Source organism: Silurus aristotelis (assembly GCF_946808225.1).
Source record: "Silurus aristotelis genome assembly, chromosome: 19".
In the NCBI taxonomy this organism is placed as follows: Eukaryota; Metazoa; Chordata; class Actinopteri; order Siluriformes; family Siluridae; genus Silurus; species Silurus aristotelis.
The window spans coordinates 19,114,632-19,131,934 of NC_139592.1; the positions used below are offsets into that span (position 1 = coordinate 19,114,632).

A 17,303-nucleotide genomic window follows, 5' to 3' on the forward strand; every position below is an offset into this window, starting at 1 on the left:
GCCTTGTGATTAAATAGATTCCCATCCAGGTTGTTCTTTTGCCTGGTACCCAGTGTTCTAGGGATAGACTGTGGATTTGCTGCGAATCTGACAAAGGTAAAGCAATTACTGAATATGACTGGAGTATTCGTGTGATACATCTTTAAGCTTTAAGGTACATAACCTCATGTAGCGTCAAAGCCTTAATTTAAAAGCCAATTAACAGTACAACAAATATATCTAAACACCTGTGAATCGCCTGTGAATTAAGTCAAGCAATAAAGACCCTAAAAATAATTAACCAGCTGGCAAAGTTGATCTACCAGCTTGGCCAGCTTGGCAGCTGGTAGCTAGACTGGAACTCTCTGCCTCACACAAACCATGGAGATGCATGGAGAGTCACAAATGCCCCTGGTAGGCCCCCTGAATGGTGTGCCCCAGACACCCTTTACTTCATGTGTTCTGGTTGGCTTACTTCCAAGTTTATAAGGGTAATGGTTTTCTTTCAAGTCTAAGTCTAAGAGGGTTAAAAGTTGTTTTTTTTCACATTATGGGTGTCAGATGCTGTTTAATTACAGGTCTGGCTCACATCAGTGGATGAGTGCCATGCTTATTTTCCTGTTCCTATCCCCCTCGGAAGACAGATGCGTTATAATGTTTGTCTTCCAAGAAAAGACATTCCATTTTCAATTACTACCATTTGTTCCTGTTTTGAATAGGGAGTTTTTTGGAGATGTATGCAGGTAGCCTATACCATGATAGGCATTGACCTCAAAATATTGGCGTTCCTGAACAACTAGCTTTTATGTCCCCCTTCAGGGAAAAGGACAGTTTGCTTAGCTAGGTTTTAGCCTCATAGGGATTTCAGAAAAAAGCAAACATCAATGCAGACCAAAAAAGTTCAAAATGGGATTGTTTGTTTGGGGAGTAATTAGTATGCTGATTAAATAAATAAGGAGGGATAACTGGATTGACCAAAGTACAGAAAGGCTGCAGTGTATACATATGGTCCAAGCACCATGGATAGAACCTCTCTGGGGACTTCTTATTATAGCCTTTCAGAAAGGGGCAAGGCTCACGATCTGCCATGGAGATCTCCATCTCCATTTGCCCTGATTCTCTTGAAATCTGAAACCACCCCAGTCATGTATGCTTGGGGTGATACTGTGGTGCAGTGGGTAGTGTTGCCTTCTCCCTGGTTCGACGCAGAGCTCAAGTTTATGTTTCTGCAGAGTTTCTGTGCATTTTTTTTTCAGATTATCTGGTTTCATCTGCAACTCCATAAAAACATGTTATTTAGCTATGCTAAATTGCTCCAGAATGGAAACGTGTGTGCATGTGTGTGTGTGTGTGTGTGTGTGTGTGTGTGTGTGTGAGAGTCCTGCGATGGACTTGTTTCCCTTACAGGGTGTGTTTCGATCCACTCCCCGCGATCCTTCGCGTTCACCAACACTCTGAGCAGAAGGAACACTCTGAGCTCTGATAAATAAATTAGCATGTTTTCACTCTGCGATGAAATTAAGCAATAGTAGTGTGTAAGCAGTCACCAAAAAAAAGGTTTGTGGACAGTTTCTTGCAGCAGGCCTACACCGTGATTTAAAACCTTCTTGAGAATGGTATTTAGACAAACTCAGCATGAGTCCTGTTTGTAGTTTGTAGTTCCATGCTGAAAGGAAAAAAAACTTTGAAACTTGAAAGCACAAGAGTTAGTGAGGATGTAGCCCTAAAATGATGGCCAATACTCTGTAGGGAAACAAATGACCTTTCATCGTCCAAAAACTGTGAGTAAACCGAACTGAGGAAGGATAGAATTATACTGCTCAAATGACGTGTCATCGGTATTACTACCTCGTCTTGCTGTTATATCGCCTAAAAGCACCAGGGGGACCAGTCAGTGATAACATACAGGATTAGGTGTAAAACATCTCCAGCTGTGTGCAAACCTGTTAGAATGTGATGAAGCAAACCTCTGGGCATGTTTACATCTGTTTTAAGATACTTGATAAATGGACTGTAGTATATGGGTTTATGAGCCTGTGACACACACACACACACGCATTATTTATACTTCTTAACTTTATTGGTATTGCTGAAAGCATTACAATGCCAGCAGTGATGTGCCAAGTGATTGATTTCCCAATGTTGTTACTAATCATTTTAATGAATAACATAACACGGTGGTCTTTTAAAAAATGTGGGGTTGATTGTAGCTCTTGCAATGATGGGTAATAAACAAAATAGCAATTTACTGACATTCACTTTACCCTGAATCGATATAAAGTATTTGCATGGATGGTTGCTGTCCCAATGCAGGATTATGGTGCTTTGCACAAATATTCAACCCCTGAGACACCCCAAGTCCTTTTCAACCTTAGAAGGATGAGGTAACTGAAGTGAAATGGACTCAATTTGAATGATCTGCATTAAATACCAAAAATGATAAGTGTGACTGCATAAGCATTGTTGTCTTCAATCCAGTTCCAGGCTGTAACTCTAAATTCTGTCAAAGGTGGTGAACTCATGTGCAAGCGACTGTATCTCCCAGTGAAATCCTAATCCTTTGGTTGAAATTTAAGTAGTAAACTGAGCGTTTAGTACTGGACTTTTACGGCTTAAACTGTGATGTAACATGGAAATGGATTATAAACAAAGTCTTTGCAAATGGGGCCTAATCACTGAACAAAAGATCAATGTGTGGGAGCCAACGATTCACCTCTCAGTGACTTGCGAGTTCCAGGAAATGAAAGCCAAAACACTTGGTCGCCTCCTAGCAGTCTGTATATTCTTTACTAACCTGATGTCTCGAATACAGGCTTCCTACCTCAAAGTTCCACCGTCATAAATCCAAACAAGTTCACAACATTCAAAACAAACTCAATGTCAGTTGGACCGAGACCAGTCCATGTTCTCCTTTTGTAAGTGTTTGGATTACTAATTCATATTTTGCTTATGATATCTACAATCTGACAAATTTTATAATAAAAAAAACTTTCCCCCATCCTGATAAATATTCGAAAATTGTCGAACTCCCGATCGACAGCTCAGAAACGCTAAATAGGTCTATAGTGTCTTCCTTGTTTTCCACCAAGAGGTTCACAACCATTAATTTGTTTTAGTGTTAGCCCATGTTAGCAGTTAATTGCAGTAATTATGTTATGGAGTTTCACTTTGGTAAACTTGGCTGGCGTGTGTGGAATTGTGCCATTCATTACTGGCGAAAACAGAACCGCATTCATCAGGCTCGTAATGGTCGCCCCCTGGTGAGGCGTTCGAAAACAAACACTTCAGTCTTCTTGTTACGGTTTTGTCATAAGCTGAAAATTGCCAGCGATTTAGTTCCTTTTGCAGCACATCCTCCACATTTTTAATCTTTGTGCTTTGAGCTAAAACGGAATTACAAACCGTACTGGCACCCTCGCCCTTATTAGATAAACCATGTTAACCTTCAAATAAGCACTGAATAGCAGGAAAACTGGCAGCGACGCAAGTAAACCATTGCAAATGGAGGTATGTTTGGGGGGGGGTGATCCTCCTGCCTCATAGAGAGCTATTTCTCAAGAGCAATCGAAGCGAGTACAGAAAACGTCAGCTCGAATTTGTCCTGTGATTAAACTTTACCCCACGTGCTCTATCCATGTGTTAACAACTTGACAGCTACTTGCGATTTTTCACAGCTTATGAAGAACAGCGATCATTAAGAATACGGAAGTTTATAAACCACAACTGATGCAAAATGTCAAACCTGGTCTTTTTATTTATTTTTTTTTAATGGACTTGTGCAACAGTGGAAATACAATAAGATACAATGAATCAAACAACACTCCAGTTCACAGATAAATATTCTGACAGAAAGGCATTAAAATAGTAAGCATAAGATTTATGAATGTTACTGTACTAATAAAGCAAATAAGGTCACTTGGAATTGGGAATTCCAGTTTTACATTATGGAAACATAATATTCTACATTTTATTGGCATACACATTGCTTTTTTTGTTTTGTTTTTTAAATACCGAATATTAATAAGTGCAATAAACAAAACAAAAAAGCAATAATTTTTGCTTGTGTCTATAGTTGGGACAGAACAACAGAATCAGGAATGTTTATAGAAAGCGCTCCAAAATGACTTGCATGCATGAAACGTATTCTTGTGCCTCAAAATTGTTTAACTATGAAACATTTTTAACATCATAAACCACACTTGCACAATGGCTCTACATAAATATCATATTAACACATAATATAACTGTTATGTTGAATGACTCGCGAATGACCCTAGATGGAGGCACCAAATAGGACTGAATCCAAACAAAGTTCCAGGTCTTTTAATACAACCTGCTCACAGCCTAAATAAATCTTGATCCGCTGTCTATATGTTGGAGTGCTGATGTTCGGGATTCTGTGGAGAACATGAAAGCACAAAGCCATGCATTATGTAATCAAACTCCACCTGTTCATGCACATTATAGGAATTACTGTTTCTATGCAATGATGGATGTTGCAAAGGGTTAATCGTAGATGACTAAACCTCAAGCCAGCTCTTCCTCATTACAAAATGATTAATCATTTTAGACAAGGTTATGACACAGAGCTTCTTTACCTTTTATGGCTGTTGTGCTGTCCAGTTACGACATTAGAACTCTGCAGTGAGGGGGCCGCAGCTCTTGATGTTCCTCATGATGGACTGCACTACCTCGGAGGTAGTGCCCTGCCCCCCGATGTCTGCTGTATGCAACTACAAGACGACAAACATTGAAATTTGACACAAGTGCCATCTTACTTCTCAAAAACCTAATATGCCCAAGATGTACCTTTTCAACCATTTTTTAATATTCCTATAATTGTTCATACAGTCAATTAATCCTGTCACGATTTAAAAAATATCCCGGCATTTCAGATCAATTTAACCTTGACCTAAAAGGACAAGCAATACATATTCAGTTATTAGTAGTCTAGTCTCAACAAGCCCCAGCTGGAGCCTCAGATTCCTCACTCTTGGCTGACAGGAGTGAAACTTTGTGGGGTCTTCTGCTGCTAAAGCACATTTATCTAAAGGTTGAATGCACTCCAGAATTGCTTTTCTGCTCACCACGGTTGCAAAGAGTGCTTATTCAAGTTCTTATCAGCTCATCAAACCAATCTGGCCATTCTACTCTGACCTGTCTGAACAAAGAGTTTCGTCTACAGAGAGACTGCTCCCTGGAATTTTTCTTACTCCCGTTTCTAAAATCACACCCCATCCCGATTCGGATGTTTTATTTAAACATAGACTAAAGGTCTTGACCAACATGATTTTACATTCTTACACGTTGCACAATTGCATGAATGACCTGGAAACAAGTGACTGGTGAACATATTTCGATATGCAGCCTTTTTTTTTTTTTTGCCTATGACTCATTTGTACAGGACTTTGGATAAAAGTAAATAAATGTACTTGCAAAATCCAGTGTGATATAAACATTACCGAAACAGAGTATCCAATTAACTCGACACAATTTCTAAAACAAATGGAAAGGAACCAGTTTTCTTACATTTCGCAGTTACACTAACGATTTCCTTATGTGCCATTCAATTTCCCAGACAATAGTTTTGAGCCGAATCTCAGTGGGCCTCATTAATCACAATAAATATGAATGGAAAGTCATTTGCTGGAGCATTTACACAAAAACTAAATGAATAATAAGTTGATAGTGTTAGTAATTAATTTCAAATGGGACAAATGTTTTGAGAGACAAAGTCAATAATTCAGTATGAATAATGTCAAAGAAAGTATGTATATACTGTATATATATATATATATATATATATAATGTGTGTGTATGTATGTAAATATATATATATATATATATATATATATATATATATATATATATATATATATATATATATATATATATATATAACACACATGTATGTGTATATATACACATGGCTGCATTGGCTGAGCTGCATTACTAAGTTGTCGTTTTGAACTTTTCAGCACTTTGTGTACTTGGCTTCTTTTAAAGAAAAAGAGAAAGAGAAAGAGAAAGAGAAGAGAGAGAGAGAGAGAGAGAGAGAGAGAGAGAGAGAGAGAGAGAGAGAGAGAGAGAGATTTGTCATTGCATAGTACAGGTAAACAGCAACGAAATGCAATATAGCATCCATTAGAAGCTGAAATGGTAGTTAAGCTTAAAAACAAATAGAAAGTCTATGGCAGTGAAAAATGTGCATAAGCTGTTGAGTAAGTACAACAGATAACTATAAAGGCTTACAGGTGCCTACGTTAATCCGTATATGTATAAGAGAACGAATGCCAGTCAAAGTGTTTACACTCTTATTTTAAAGAAAGAACAATCCTGATTATCTATGATTTCTGCCTGAAACTTGTTATAAAAGTCCGGCCGGGTGGCTGATTAAGGAAACAGAGCAGTGGAGGATATTTAGATATGATAGGGGATAATATCCTCGGCCTGTGTTTCATGAGAATACAAACCCATATATAAGCCATATATATACCTGGGTCTCGTTCATAGTGGTGAAAATGGCATTCCGGATCATGCTGGCATACTTGTGAAGCCTGAAGTGAGAAAAGCGAAGAAGACATTACACAGGTTCATGCCATTTATACAGCACTTTTTGATAAGTGGTTGTTATGCAGAATTACACATTAGCCCGACTACAGTTTACATAGAATCATCGCAGTACAAGTGCCTAAATATGATTTGATGATAGTTGAAGGCTTAGTAAGTTGGAACGAGTCCAAGTGCAATATAAACAAGTCAACTCTCTATGGAAAATAGCCTTAGACACCACGGTTAGGCTTAATGCGTAGCTATGGCTGGGCAAGCGCCACCTAATGTTCTTAAATGATTGAAAAAGTCAATAAATCAACAAATCAATAAGTAACCGCCATACAGTAGCATGATTTAGGCCCCAAAATGTCTGGCTCCGGTGTTTGCGAGAAATGACTAACGTCTCAAACGGAGTATTATGTCAAACCACCGTGTGTGGTGACAGCTGAAAATAACAGACGCAGTCAGTGTGACCGATGTGCTGAATTTACTTGACATGATCCAGCATGAGACAGCTGGCCAATAGCATTGCAGTCGGGTTGGCAATGTTCCGGCCGGCGATGCTCTTCCCAGTGTTCCGAGTTGCCTGTCAGAACAATAAATCCACAAATCAGTCTAATAGTTTAGGATAAGAAGAATCATTAACAACAATATAGACTGGGTTAAGTGTTTTTTTGCACATTAAAAACATCCACACACAAAAAAAAAAAAACAGATGCAAACATCTGATTTGGGCTTTTTTTTTTTTTCCCTCACTAAAAAAAGTTTCCTCTTCGTTTCAAAGATTCTCAGCTAACGTGTACTCACCGTTTCAAAAACGGCATAATTATTCCCGTAGTTGGCTCCAGGTACGAGCCCGGGTCCGCCCACTAGCCCAGCGCACACATTGCTGACCACGTTTCCGTAGAGATTAGGCATCAACATGACATCAAACTGGTAGGGCTTGGACACAAGCTAAAACAAAACATTAAAAAAAAAACACCAATAAGGCTTTTTTTAAGGGCAGATTAGCGAATGGCTTTTTCCAGGGTGACTTACAAATGTCCTGTGAAGTCTCAATCAATAATTGCATTCTGATACTAGTTCATTAGGGCACAGACTAAAAATACCTCAGTCTAAAACTCTGTTGGAAGAGAATATGGCTTGTATTGCTGTTGGGATCAATTTAAGCCACGTGCTGCATGTTATATTTATATAATCCATACCTGCATTGTGGTGTTATCTACAATCATGCTATCGAAAGCAATGTCAGGGTATCCAGAGGCTACCTCCTTACAGCACTGGAGAAAGAGGCCATCACCAAGTTTCCTTTTAAGTCAGTAAAAGACAGGGAGAGAAAGAGGGAGGAAATCAGAGAGAAAAGAAAGAACGTGATCAAGAATGCCACTACATATCGAGTTATAAGACTAACTACACAATGACTGACAGCTGAACACTGACACCAAAAAAAGAAAATATCAATTACGAGGTGCTCACCCCGCTCTTAAATTCAAGAGACAGCATGTTTTTTTGATTATCCTATTAAAATGATTTGTAGTATGATGATATTTCAGTGAGGTAAGCTCAGATTACACGACAGGCTCAAGTTCATCCTCAATTCCACGAGTGCCAGGAAAGCACTTACACTCCTGAAGTGTTGTTCAGGAATAAATTCGGTTTGTTTATACAAAAAACATCTGACACTTCTCAAGTATTATAAGCTATTTATGAGTCAATTCAACCTCCAAACTGGACAAGATTATTTTTTTTTTTGGTTTAGTATAAATATTGCTGGAAATAATTAGACAATATACAGAGTAATCCTTGAGAGGACTCTCCTATCTCTGTCCCTACCAATTATATGTATATATTAGGTGAAGCCAAAATGTTGTACAATGGGCCTCATTTGAAAACCTCAACTGATCGGATTAAAATTGTATAGTCTTCAATTAGATACTGCATTTTATTTGCATTTTATCTAATTGTATATATTTATTATATTCTATTATATATGTGTGTGTGTGTGTGTGTATATATATATATATATATTTATTTATTATGTAGTCAAGCTCAAATCACTTATTTATTTCAAACACACAAATAGAATATTATTTAGACCAGCCAATTCAAACAGGCCTAAAAGCTATTAAGAACATATTACATATTAAATTTACATAGATAAAAGTACCCTGCCTCCACCAATTCAATAGGAATAAATAAAGCCAGGATATTGATTGTCCCTCCCATGCAACAACAAATATGGCCACGATAATGAAGACAGGACACTGACTTTATGCTCTCTAGACTCCAAGGCAAACAAACTGGGTCAGTTTTTGGTAGGAAACTCAGACTTTAAAGTGATGTTCAAACACTATGAAGTGAATGAAAAAGTCATGCTGGCAGTGAGGAAATGTTGACACATCATGCATTTCCATGAGATATTTATAGGAACTCACATGATGTTGGCCTTGTGCACAGCTGTGACCCTTCGTCGCCCTTTCTCTCTGGCCAGCTTGAAGGCGTACTCGGCGATACGCAGCGAGTTGTTCCGGGTGATGATCTTTAGGCATTCCACCACACCTGGTACACTCTTATACAAACACACACACACACAGATGCTTTGATCACCTTTATAATGTGGACTAATTATAGTGGCGGGAAGGTGGTATAATAAAAGAGCGTGGCACTTGGCTTGTGGCAGAAGAGCAGGAAGGGGACGAGACAGCAGTGGAGACTAGTTGAACAGTATTATTAAAAGCAAAAGAACAAGCATGAGGGCACTAATAAACAGAAGAATAACTGGTGTTTACCTCATGCTCCAGGCTGCTGTACTCGCCCTCTGTGTTCTCTCTAATGATGATGATGTCAATGTCCTTATGACGGGTCTGAACCCCGGGCAAGGACTGGCAGTGCATTACATTAGCATACAGGTCCAGACCAGTGCTAAGAGAGAGAGAGAGAGACAGAGACAGACACAGAGAGAGAGAATCCAAATATCAAGATAAAACATGATGATCAGCAAAATCTTACAGCCGACTTCAAAAGAAAAATAACAGCTCATGTCCTTTAATGAATGGTTAATTAGTGTCTCCAAAAGCCTTACCGGAGAAGATTGTTCCTCGACTTATGTGAAGGGGGCAGCGTGTGGTTTGTCTCAATGTTACCTACAACAAAAAAAAAGCGATAATCACGGCATGATTGAATTTTGAGGTTAAATACTGAAAAGATTTACTTTCCCTCTAAGTAAAGCTTTAGTCCATAATCAATTCAAAACATTTTCCAAGTAATCAGTGGGTTGACGGGGGGTTTTATGATGTTCGACACTTATACAGAACCCCTAATACAATCCATTCGCTACGGAGTGAATTACAAATCAAAGTGACCTTTTACATGACTATTGTCCTTCTATTCAATCATCCCTCCACCAGGGACAGTTTGGCTGATCATTTTATTTTATTTTAAACTAGAAAAGTTCCCAGTTTGTAACCGTTCCAGTGTGGATGTGAAAAAAAATTCTCTTTTTCCCCTAAATCCTGTTCTTGCTGTTTTGACCATCTCAAAGAACGACTATAGCGGATTCGGTTATCTTGTCTTCCGACATGTATAAACTCAAGTGCAATGGCATGGCTGTTTTGCTGTGCTTTGGTAACAGGCGCACAGCAACAGGGATGGAGTATGCTTAAGTAGAAATGTGTTGGTAGGAGGCTGCAGTTCCATTGTTCAGTCAAAATCAAGAAGAAAGCAAACTGTAATGAATCACGCATCAAAAGATAAGTAAAAGAACGTCCGTTATAAACAAGGGCGCCTCACGAACCCTTAAGGGCGACCCCGTTTCGGCGTATAGCTGTGATGGCGTTGTTGATGTCGTCCTCGTTGGTTAGGGAGGAGTTGACATTGACCACCTCGAAGTCCACAGGAACACAGCTGAACCTGCAATGCGAAGAAACATGTTCAGCCTGTATATACAGTGTATTACTATTTACACAGATGGATAATTGTATTGACGGATAGCGCTTTCGAGACTGACCTGAAGAGTTCTCGCACGTGATTAAGCAGCTCGGGGCCGATCCCATCTCCGGGGATCAGTGTGACCGTGTGTCTACCACCATATCTAGCAGGGGGAGGCTGAGGACATCAACACGACGTCATGATCATGTGATGACACTCACGAGTGCTCATATGTTTGAAATGAAGTGCAGGATACTTACTATGCTTTTTCCCTTGAAAAAAGGGAAAGAGGTGAAAAAGACAAGAGGGGTAACAAGAATGTTAGAAACAATGACAGAAATTAACAGGTCTTTAAGGCTTGCTATCAGTAAGATTATTATGTGCTGCATGGAATGGACTTCTAATTTCTATTAAGTTTAAGAAAATAATAAATTAATAGAAAATTCAAACAAGCCCACATTCACAAGTAATGTTTCAATGAACTGCACAGATGTTAGCTTTACATTTACTACATTTTACTTGTCACCCACAATGTCGCATGCTACAATCGCCTACCTTCTAATCATGGCATCGGTGTCAAATCATTTCTACATATCTGTCTAGCCTTAAAAAAAAAGAAATTATCTACCCATTTAGTGCGGTTCAGGGAGATAATAGATGATCTGTATTCTACATCAGCCACGTGAAGCAATACTCACAGTGTAGGTAGACTTCTCCCTCTGGTTGGAGAGTGCTGCTCCAAATACCTACAAAGGATACAGTTAGGTGCCCATTTAATCACAGCACGATCATAGCAGGTCAGTCTTATTGGACAAATTAGAGGCATATATAATAAATTAGTGGCACACTACACACATCTATCTATCTAATTATCATCTTCTTTCAGCTTCTCCCATTAGGGGTCGCCACAGCGTATCATTCGTCTCCAAACTCCTCTGTCCTTTACATCTGACTCTGTCACACCAACTACCTGCATGTCTTCCCTCATCACACATCCATGAACCTCCTCCTTGGTCTTCCTCTTTTCATCCTTCCTGGTGGCTCCATCCTCAGCATTCTCCTAGCGCCGCAAGAGGCTGAGGACTCACCTGGATTCTCCGTCTACGAGGTGTAAAGATCAACCAGGATTTGGCAATGCTAGAAGATCGCAGGAATGCTACCGATGGCTTCGGCAGGTTGGCTCCAACACAGATGTTCTATTTTCGTGTCCCCGCCGTGCTGAAACATCCACCCGGGGTTGTGTTCAAGAAAACCTCCGTCCAATTCCTCGTGTGACATCGTCGCCTGCCAACCTTTCCACGTTCCGCATGGCACTTTGTAACACCAGATCGCTCAATAACAAAACATTTGTCCTCAATGATGTCATCTCCTCTCACAATCTGGATCTGTTTATCCTCACCGAAACCTGGCTTCCCCCAGATGACGTCAATGCCTTTTCAGAAATCCTCCCCTCTGCTTACCTTTACCTAAACACGCCTCGGCAAACGGGTAGGGGCGGGGGGATAGCCACTATACACAGACAGTCCCCAAAGTGCCGCCAGCTGTCCACTAGAGGGTATTCCAGCTTCGAGGTACAAGTATTTGTGCTCACACTACCCTCTCTGATCCTATGTGCAGTAATCTACTGGCCGCCCAAATCAAACAAGGATTTTTTAATTGAGTTCTCAGAGTTTCTGTCAGAGTTTCTAGCAAAGTTTGACAATGTTCTAATCTGTGGTGACTTTAACATTCATGTTTGCTGCCCCGCTGATAAACCTGCTAATGATTTTAAGGCACTTTTAGACTCTTTAGATCTGGCTCAGTCAATTTCCTGTCCCACCCATAGGTTAGGTCACACTCTTGACCTTATTATCTCTCGTGGGGTGATTGTGTCAACTTGCGAGGTCATGGATTTTCCCATCTCTGACCATTCTCTTATACGATTTGACATTTGTGCTGTTTCACCTGTACCAACGTCTACTGCCCCTTATCGCCGTCGCATTATTACCTCATCTACAGTCGAGGATTTTATTGCTGCCTTCTCTGTTTCTGATCTCGCCTTTATTGATGAATTGGCATCGCCTCCCTGTCCGGACTGTTTCCTCGCCTCCTTCCATACCATCTGCTCCCAGATTATGGACTCTGTTGCACCCTATAAGGTAAAGTCCACCAATGTTCCTGCGGATCCCTGGCTCAATGATACAACTCGGGCCCTCAGATGGCCCTCAAATGGAAGAAGGATAGGCTGCAGGTGTCACTCGAGATGTTTAGAGACAGTCTTGCCACCTATCAGAGTGCACTGAAAGAAGCTAAAGGACAGTACCTCTCTGCTCTCATCAACAACAATAGCCACCGCCCTGGAATTTTATTCACCACTATCAATTCTGTCATTAATCCGGTGTCTGTCGCCTTGAATGACGTTTCTGTAAACACGTGCAATGCTTTCAAGCAACATTTTTTGGACAAGGTTTCGTCTGTTAGGCAAACCATTACACAAATCCCCGATGTTGCCATCTCTACTCGTGCAGCGCAATGTGTGCTAGAGAACTTTGATGCAGTCACTTTGGTGGACCTCAAAAAAGCTGTCCACGAGTTGACGCCCACCACCTGCCCTCTAGACACTGTTCCTGCCAGGATTTTGAAGGAGGTTGTTGACACCATAGGTCCCATCCTTGTCTCTTCCATAAACAACTGTTTTAGCATGGGTACTTTTCCCGCTGCTTTCAAACACGCTAGTGTTAGACCGCTGCTCAAGAAACCCAATCTTTATCCCTCCACACTATCCAACTTTCGCCCTATATCTAACCTGTCATTTCTGTCGAAGTTGATGGAGAAGCTTGTTTTCCCTCAGCTTCAGCCTCACCTTCGACTGCACGACATTGGTGATATATTTCAGTCTAGCTTCAGGTCGAGACATAGCACTGAATCAGCATTATTGAGGGTCCACAATGACATCCTTGGAGCCCTGGATGGAAAAAGCTCTCTGGTTCTGGTGTTACTGGACCTGACCGCTGCATTTGACACCGTGGATCATGCCATCCCCATCTCTCGTCTTCAGCATGTTGTCGGTCTGCAGGGTGCGGTGCAAAATTGGTTTTCATCGTACCTCACTAACAGAACTTTCTCAGTTGTACTTAATTATCATTCTTCATTGGTTGCGCCTCTGTCATCTGGTATGCCTCAGGGATCTATTATTGGTCCCATTCTGTTTTCTCTCTATATGCTGCCACTTAGTCAACTCATTTCCAATCACAACGTTCAATTTCATTTCTATGCTGACGACCTCCAGATCTATCTTCCTGTGATATAAAGGGTGTAGGGTATAGGGTGGAGTATAAGTTCCTGCTATTCCTATTCAAGGCCATCAATGGTCTTGCCCCGGCCTACCTCACCGAATTAATAACAGTTTACCATTCAGCCAGAACTCTCCGTTCCTCTGGACATACCTCTCTGGTCACTCCTAAGTACAGATGTAAAAAGTTTAGTGGCCGGTCATTTGCCGTCCAGGGACCAAAGCTGTGGAACGCTCTTCCAGCTCACATTCGATCCATCACTGTGCTGAGTGTTTTTAAATCGCAGTTGAAAACTTTTTTATTTATACAAGCTTTTAACACGTAGCCCTGTTTCAACTGCTTTTTTACATATATATTGTGCTCTTATATTTTTTATATTTCTTATATTTTATTGTCTACTGGCTATTTTTTATTTTTGTTATTTTTTTACTGCTCCTTTTGGTTGCTGTAAGGCGCTATATAAATAAAATTAGACTTGACTTGACTATACCCCATGTCCCTCCTCTGCACATGTCCAAACCATCTCAATTGCACCTCCCTCACCTTGTCTCCAAAGCATCCTACATGCACTGTCCCTCTAATAAACTCATTTCCGATCCTGGTAATCCTCGTCACTCCCAACGAAAACCTCAACATCTTCTGTTAGGAAGTTTCTCCTATCCGGCTCGAAGGACCAGATGTTAGGAAATTTTACTCTCTAGCTCGAAGGATCATATAAGGATTTTCACTATCTGGTGTGCGCTGATCAGGGGATTGTACTCGCCCCAGCATGTCAGTAAAAACACGATACAGGATTCAGAACACTCTACTTTACTGGGTATAGAATTGATTGTATATGAGGTGATTCTTGCTGTCTTCTGCTTGCTGCTGTTCAGTGGGTTGCATGATGCAGAATGCAATCTGAGGTGTACTGAGGTCATAGGTAGCTTGTCATTGCTTGGTAAACTGTATGTCTGCCTCTAGTGGTGAAGTGTGGAAATACAACTAAATAGGAATCCTTTCTTACATCTTCAGTTCTGCTACTTTCCTGTTCCTGTCTTTTACTCAATGCCACTGTCTCTAATCCATACAACCTCACAGGTCTCACCACAGTCCTATAAACTTTCCCTTTCACTCTTGCAAATACCCTTCTATCACAAATCACTCCTGCTATCACTCTTCTCCACCCACTCCACCCTGCCTGCACTCTATTCTTCACTTCTCTAACACACTCTCCATTACTTTGCACTATTGACCTTAGGTACCTGAACTCCTCCACCTTCTTCACCTCTTCTCCCTGCAACCGCACCACTCCACTGTCCTCCCTCTCATTCACACACACGTACTCTGTCTTACTCTTACTGACTTTCCTTCCCCTTCTCTCCAGTGCATACCTTCAGCTCTCTAGGCTCTTCTCAACCTGCTCCCTACTCTAAGAGGTGGAAGAAATACATGAACTAACTAGTTTACACGGCTAATGTAATAGCACAAGGGTTTTATTTCTACAAGGGTTTTTGAAAAGTGTTTTTATTCTCATAATCTTTTTATTATTAGCATTACTCATTTCAGGATTTTTATACCAAACGTGCTATTGATATGTGTCGATTTTCTACCGCACCTTCTGGCAAACTGCCATGCTGTAAAAAAAAATTTATTAAAAAAAACAGTATGTAAATTATAACTTTAGTATGGCAAATAAATGCATTAAAATAATTGATTTTTTACCTTAACCGTGTTTCTCAGTCCTATTGGGTTTAGGGTTTTGGAGAGCGACAGCACTGCTCTGGAGGTCGCCATCTTAGATTTAGTGTTCCCAATGACGGTTGAATATCAAATGACTCTTTGCTTCCTACATAAGTGCCCTACATAGGCTTTACAAGACTCCCACTGTAGTGCGCTATATTTGGATAAGGACCCGTTTGGGATTTAGCCATTTTCGTGTCCTTTTCCAGCATGTGCTGGGAGACTGATTACTAATATTTAACAAAAATATTCAATCACTTTTAACCTGGATGTATTTATTTACATCCCACATTAAGGAAAAACGAACAACATTTTTTAAAGTAAAACGTAACAACATATGGCTAGATATATAGTAAAAAATATGTACATATACAGAACTAGTGTATACATTTTATATTGAAATTAATAATAAAATACATATTTACAGTGTTTATGATTTTTTAAAAAATATTTGGGAGACTAAAAAAAAATAGGTTTTTTTTTAAAGAAAATATATGAAATAGCAATTATTTCATTTATTTATTTTGTATTTGGTCTATGCCCTAAAGAAGTCAATTTGCACATGTAGCAAAATCCATAAACTGGTGTTGATCCTTGTTATGTGATGGCGATAGATAGATAGATAGATAGATAGATAGATAGATAGATAGATAGATAGATAGATAGATAGATAGATAGATAGATAGATAGATAGACAGACAGACAGACAGACAGACAGACAGACAGACAGACAGACAGACAGACAGACAGATAGATAGATAGATAGATAGATAGATAGATAGATAGATAGATAGATAGATAGAGTGAGGAAAATAAGTATTTGAACACCCTGCTATTTTGCAAGTTCTCCCACTTAGAAATCATGGAGGGGTCTGAAATTGTCATCGTAGGTGCATGTCCACTGTGAGAGACATAATCAAAAAAAAAGTATCCAGAAATCACAATGTATGATTTTTTAACTATTTATTTGTATGATACAGCTGCAAATAAGTATTTAAACACCTGAGAAAGTCAATGTTAATATTTGGTACAGTAGCCTTTGTTTGCAATTACAGAGGTCAAACGTTTCCTGTAGTTTTTCACCAGGTTTGCGCACACTGCAGGAGGGATTTTGGCCCACTCCTCCACACAGATCTTCTCGAGATCAGTCAGGTTTCTGGCCTGTCACTGAGAAACACGGAGTTTGAGCTCCCTCCAAAGATTCTCTATTGGGTTTAGGTCTGGAGACTGGCTAGGCAACGCCAGAACCTTGATATGCTTCTTACAGAGCCACTTCTTGGTTATCCTGGCTGTGTGCTTCAGGTCATTGTCATGTTGGAAGACCCAGCCTCGACCCATCTTCAATGCTCTAACTGAGGGAAGTAGGTTGTTCCCCAAAATCTCACAATACATGGCCCCGGTCATCCTCTCCTTAATACAGTGCAGTCGCCCTGTCCCATGTGCAGAAAAACACCCCCAAAGCATGATGCTACCACCCCCATGCTTCACAGTAGGGATGGTGTTCTTGGGATGGTACTCATCATTCTTCTTCCTCCAAACACGTTTAGTGGAATTATAACCCAAAAGTTCTATTTTGGTCTCATCTGACCACATGACTTTCTCCAATGACTCCTCTGGATCATCCAAATGGTCATTGGCAAACTTAAGACGTGCCTGGACATGTGCTGGTTTGAGCAGGGGAACCTTCCGTGCCATGCATGATTTCAAACCATGACGTCTTAGTGTATTACCAACAGTAACCTTGGAAACGGTGGTCCCAGCTCTTTTCAGGTCTTTGACCAGCTCCTTCCGTGTAGTTCTGGGCTGATTTCTCACCTTCCTTAGGATCATTGAGACCCCACGAGGTGAGAT

The 17,303-nt window shown here is 40.2% G+C and overlaps 1 protein-coding gene across 1 annotated transcript; it reads right to left on the reverse strand.

Moving 5' to 3' along the window:
• Positions 1-3,727: 3,727 nt before the first annotated feature.
• On the reverse strand, positions 3,728-10,862 carry idh3g (isocitrate dehydrogenase (NAD(+)) 3 non-catalytic subunit gamma). The gene is made up of 12 exons (XM_083520742.1): positions 10,719-10,862; positions 10,538-10,635; positions 10,325-10,440; positions 9,614-9,674; positions 9,321-9,453; positions 8,967-9,100; positions 7,737-7,839; positions 7,339-7,485; positions 7,023-7,117; positions 6,476-6,536; positions 4,578-4,712; positions 3,728-4,376 (listed from the first exon to the last, which is right to left on the reverse strand). Exons 1-11 carry the CDS (start codon positions 10,845-10,847, stop codon positions 4,611-4,613), a joined length of 1,179 nt encoding a protein of 392 aa, XP_083376868.1. The 5' UTR covers positions 10,848-10,862; the 3' UTR covers positions 3,728-4,376; positions 4,578-4,610.
• Positions 10,863-17,303: the final 6,441 nt, after the last annotated feature.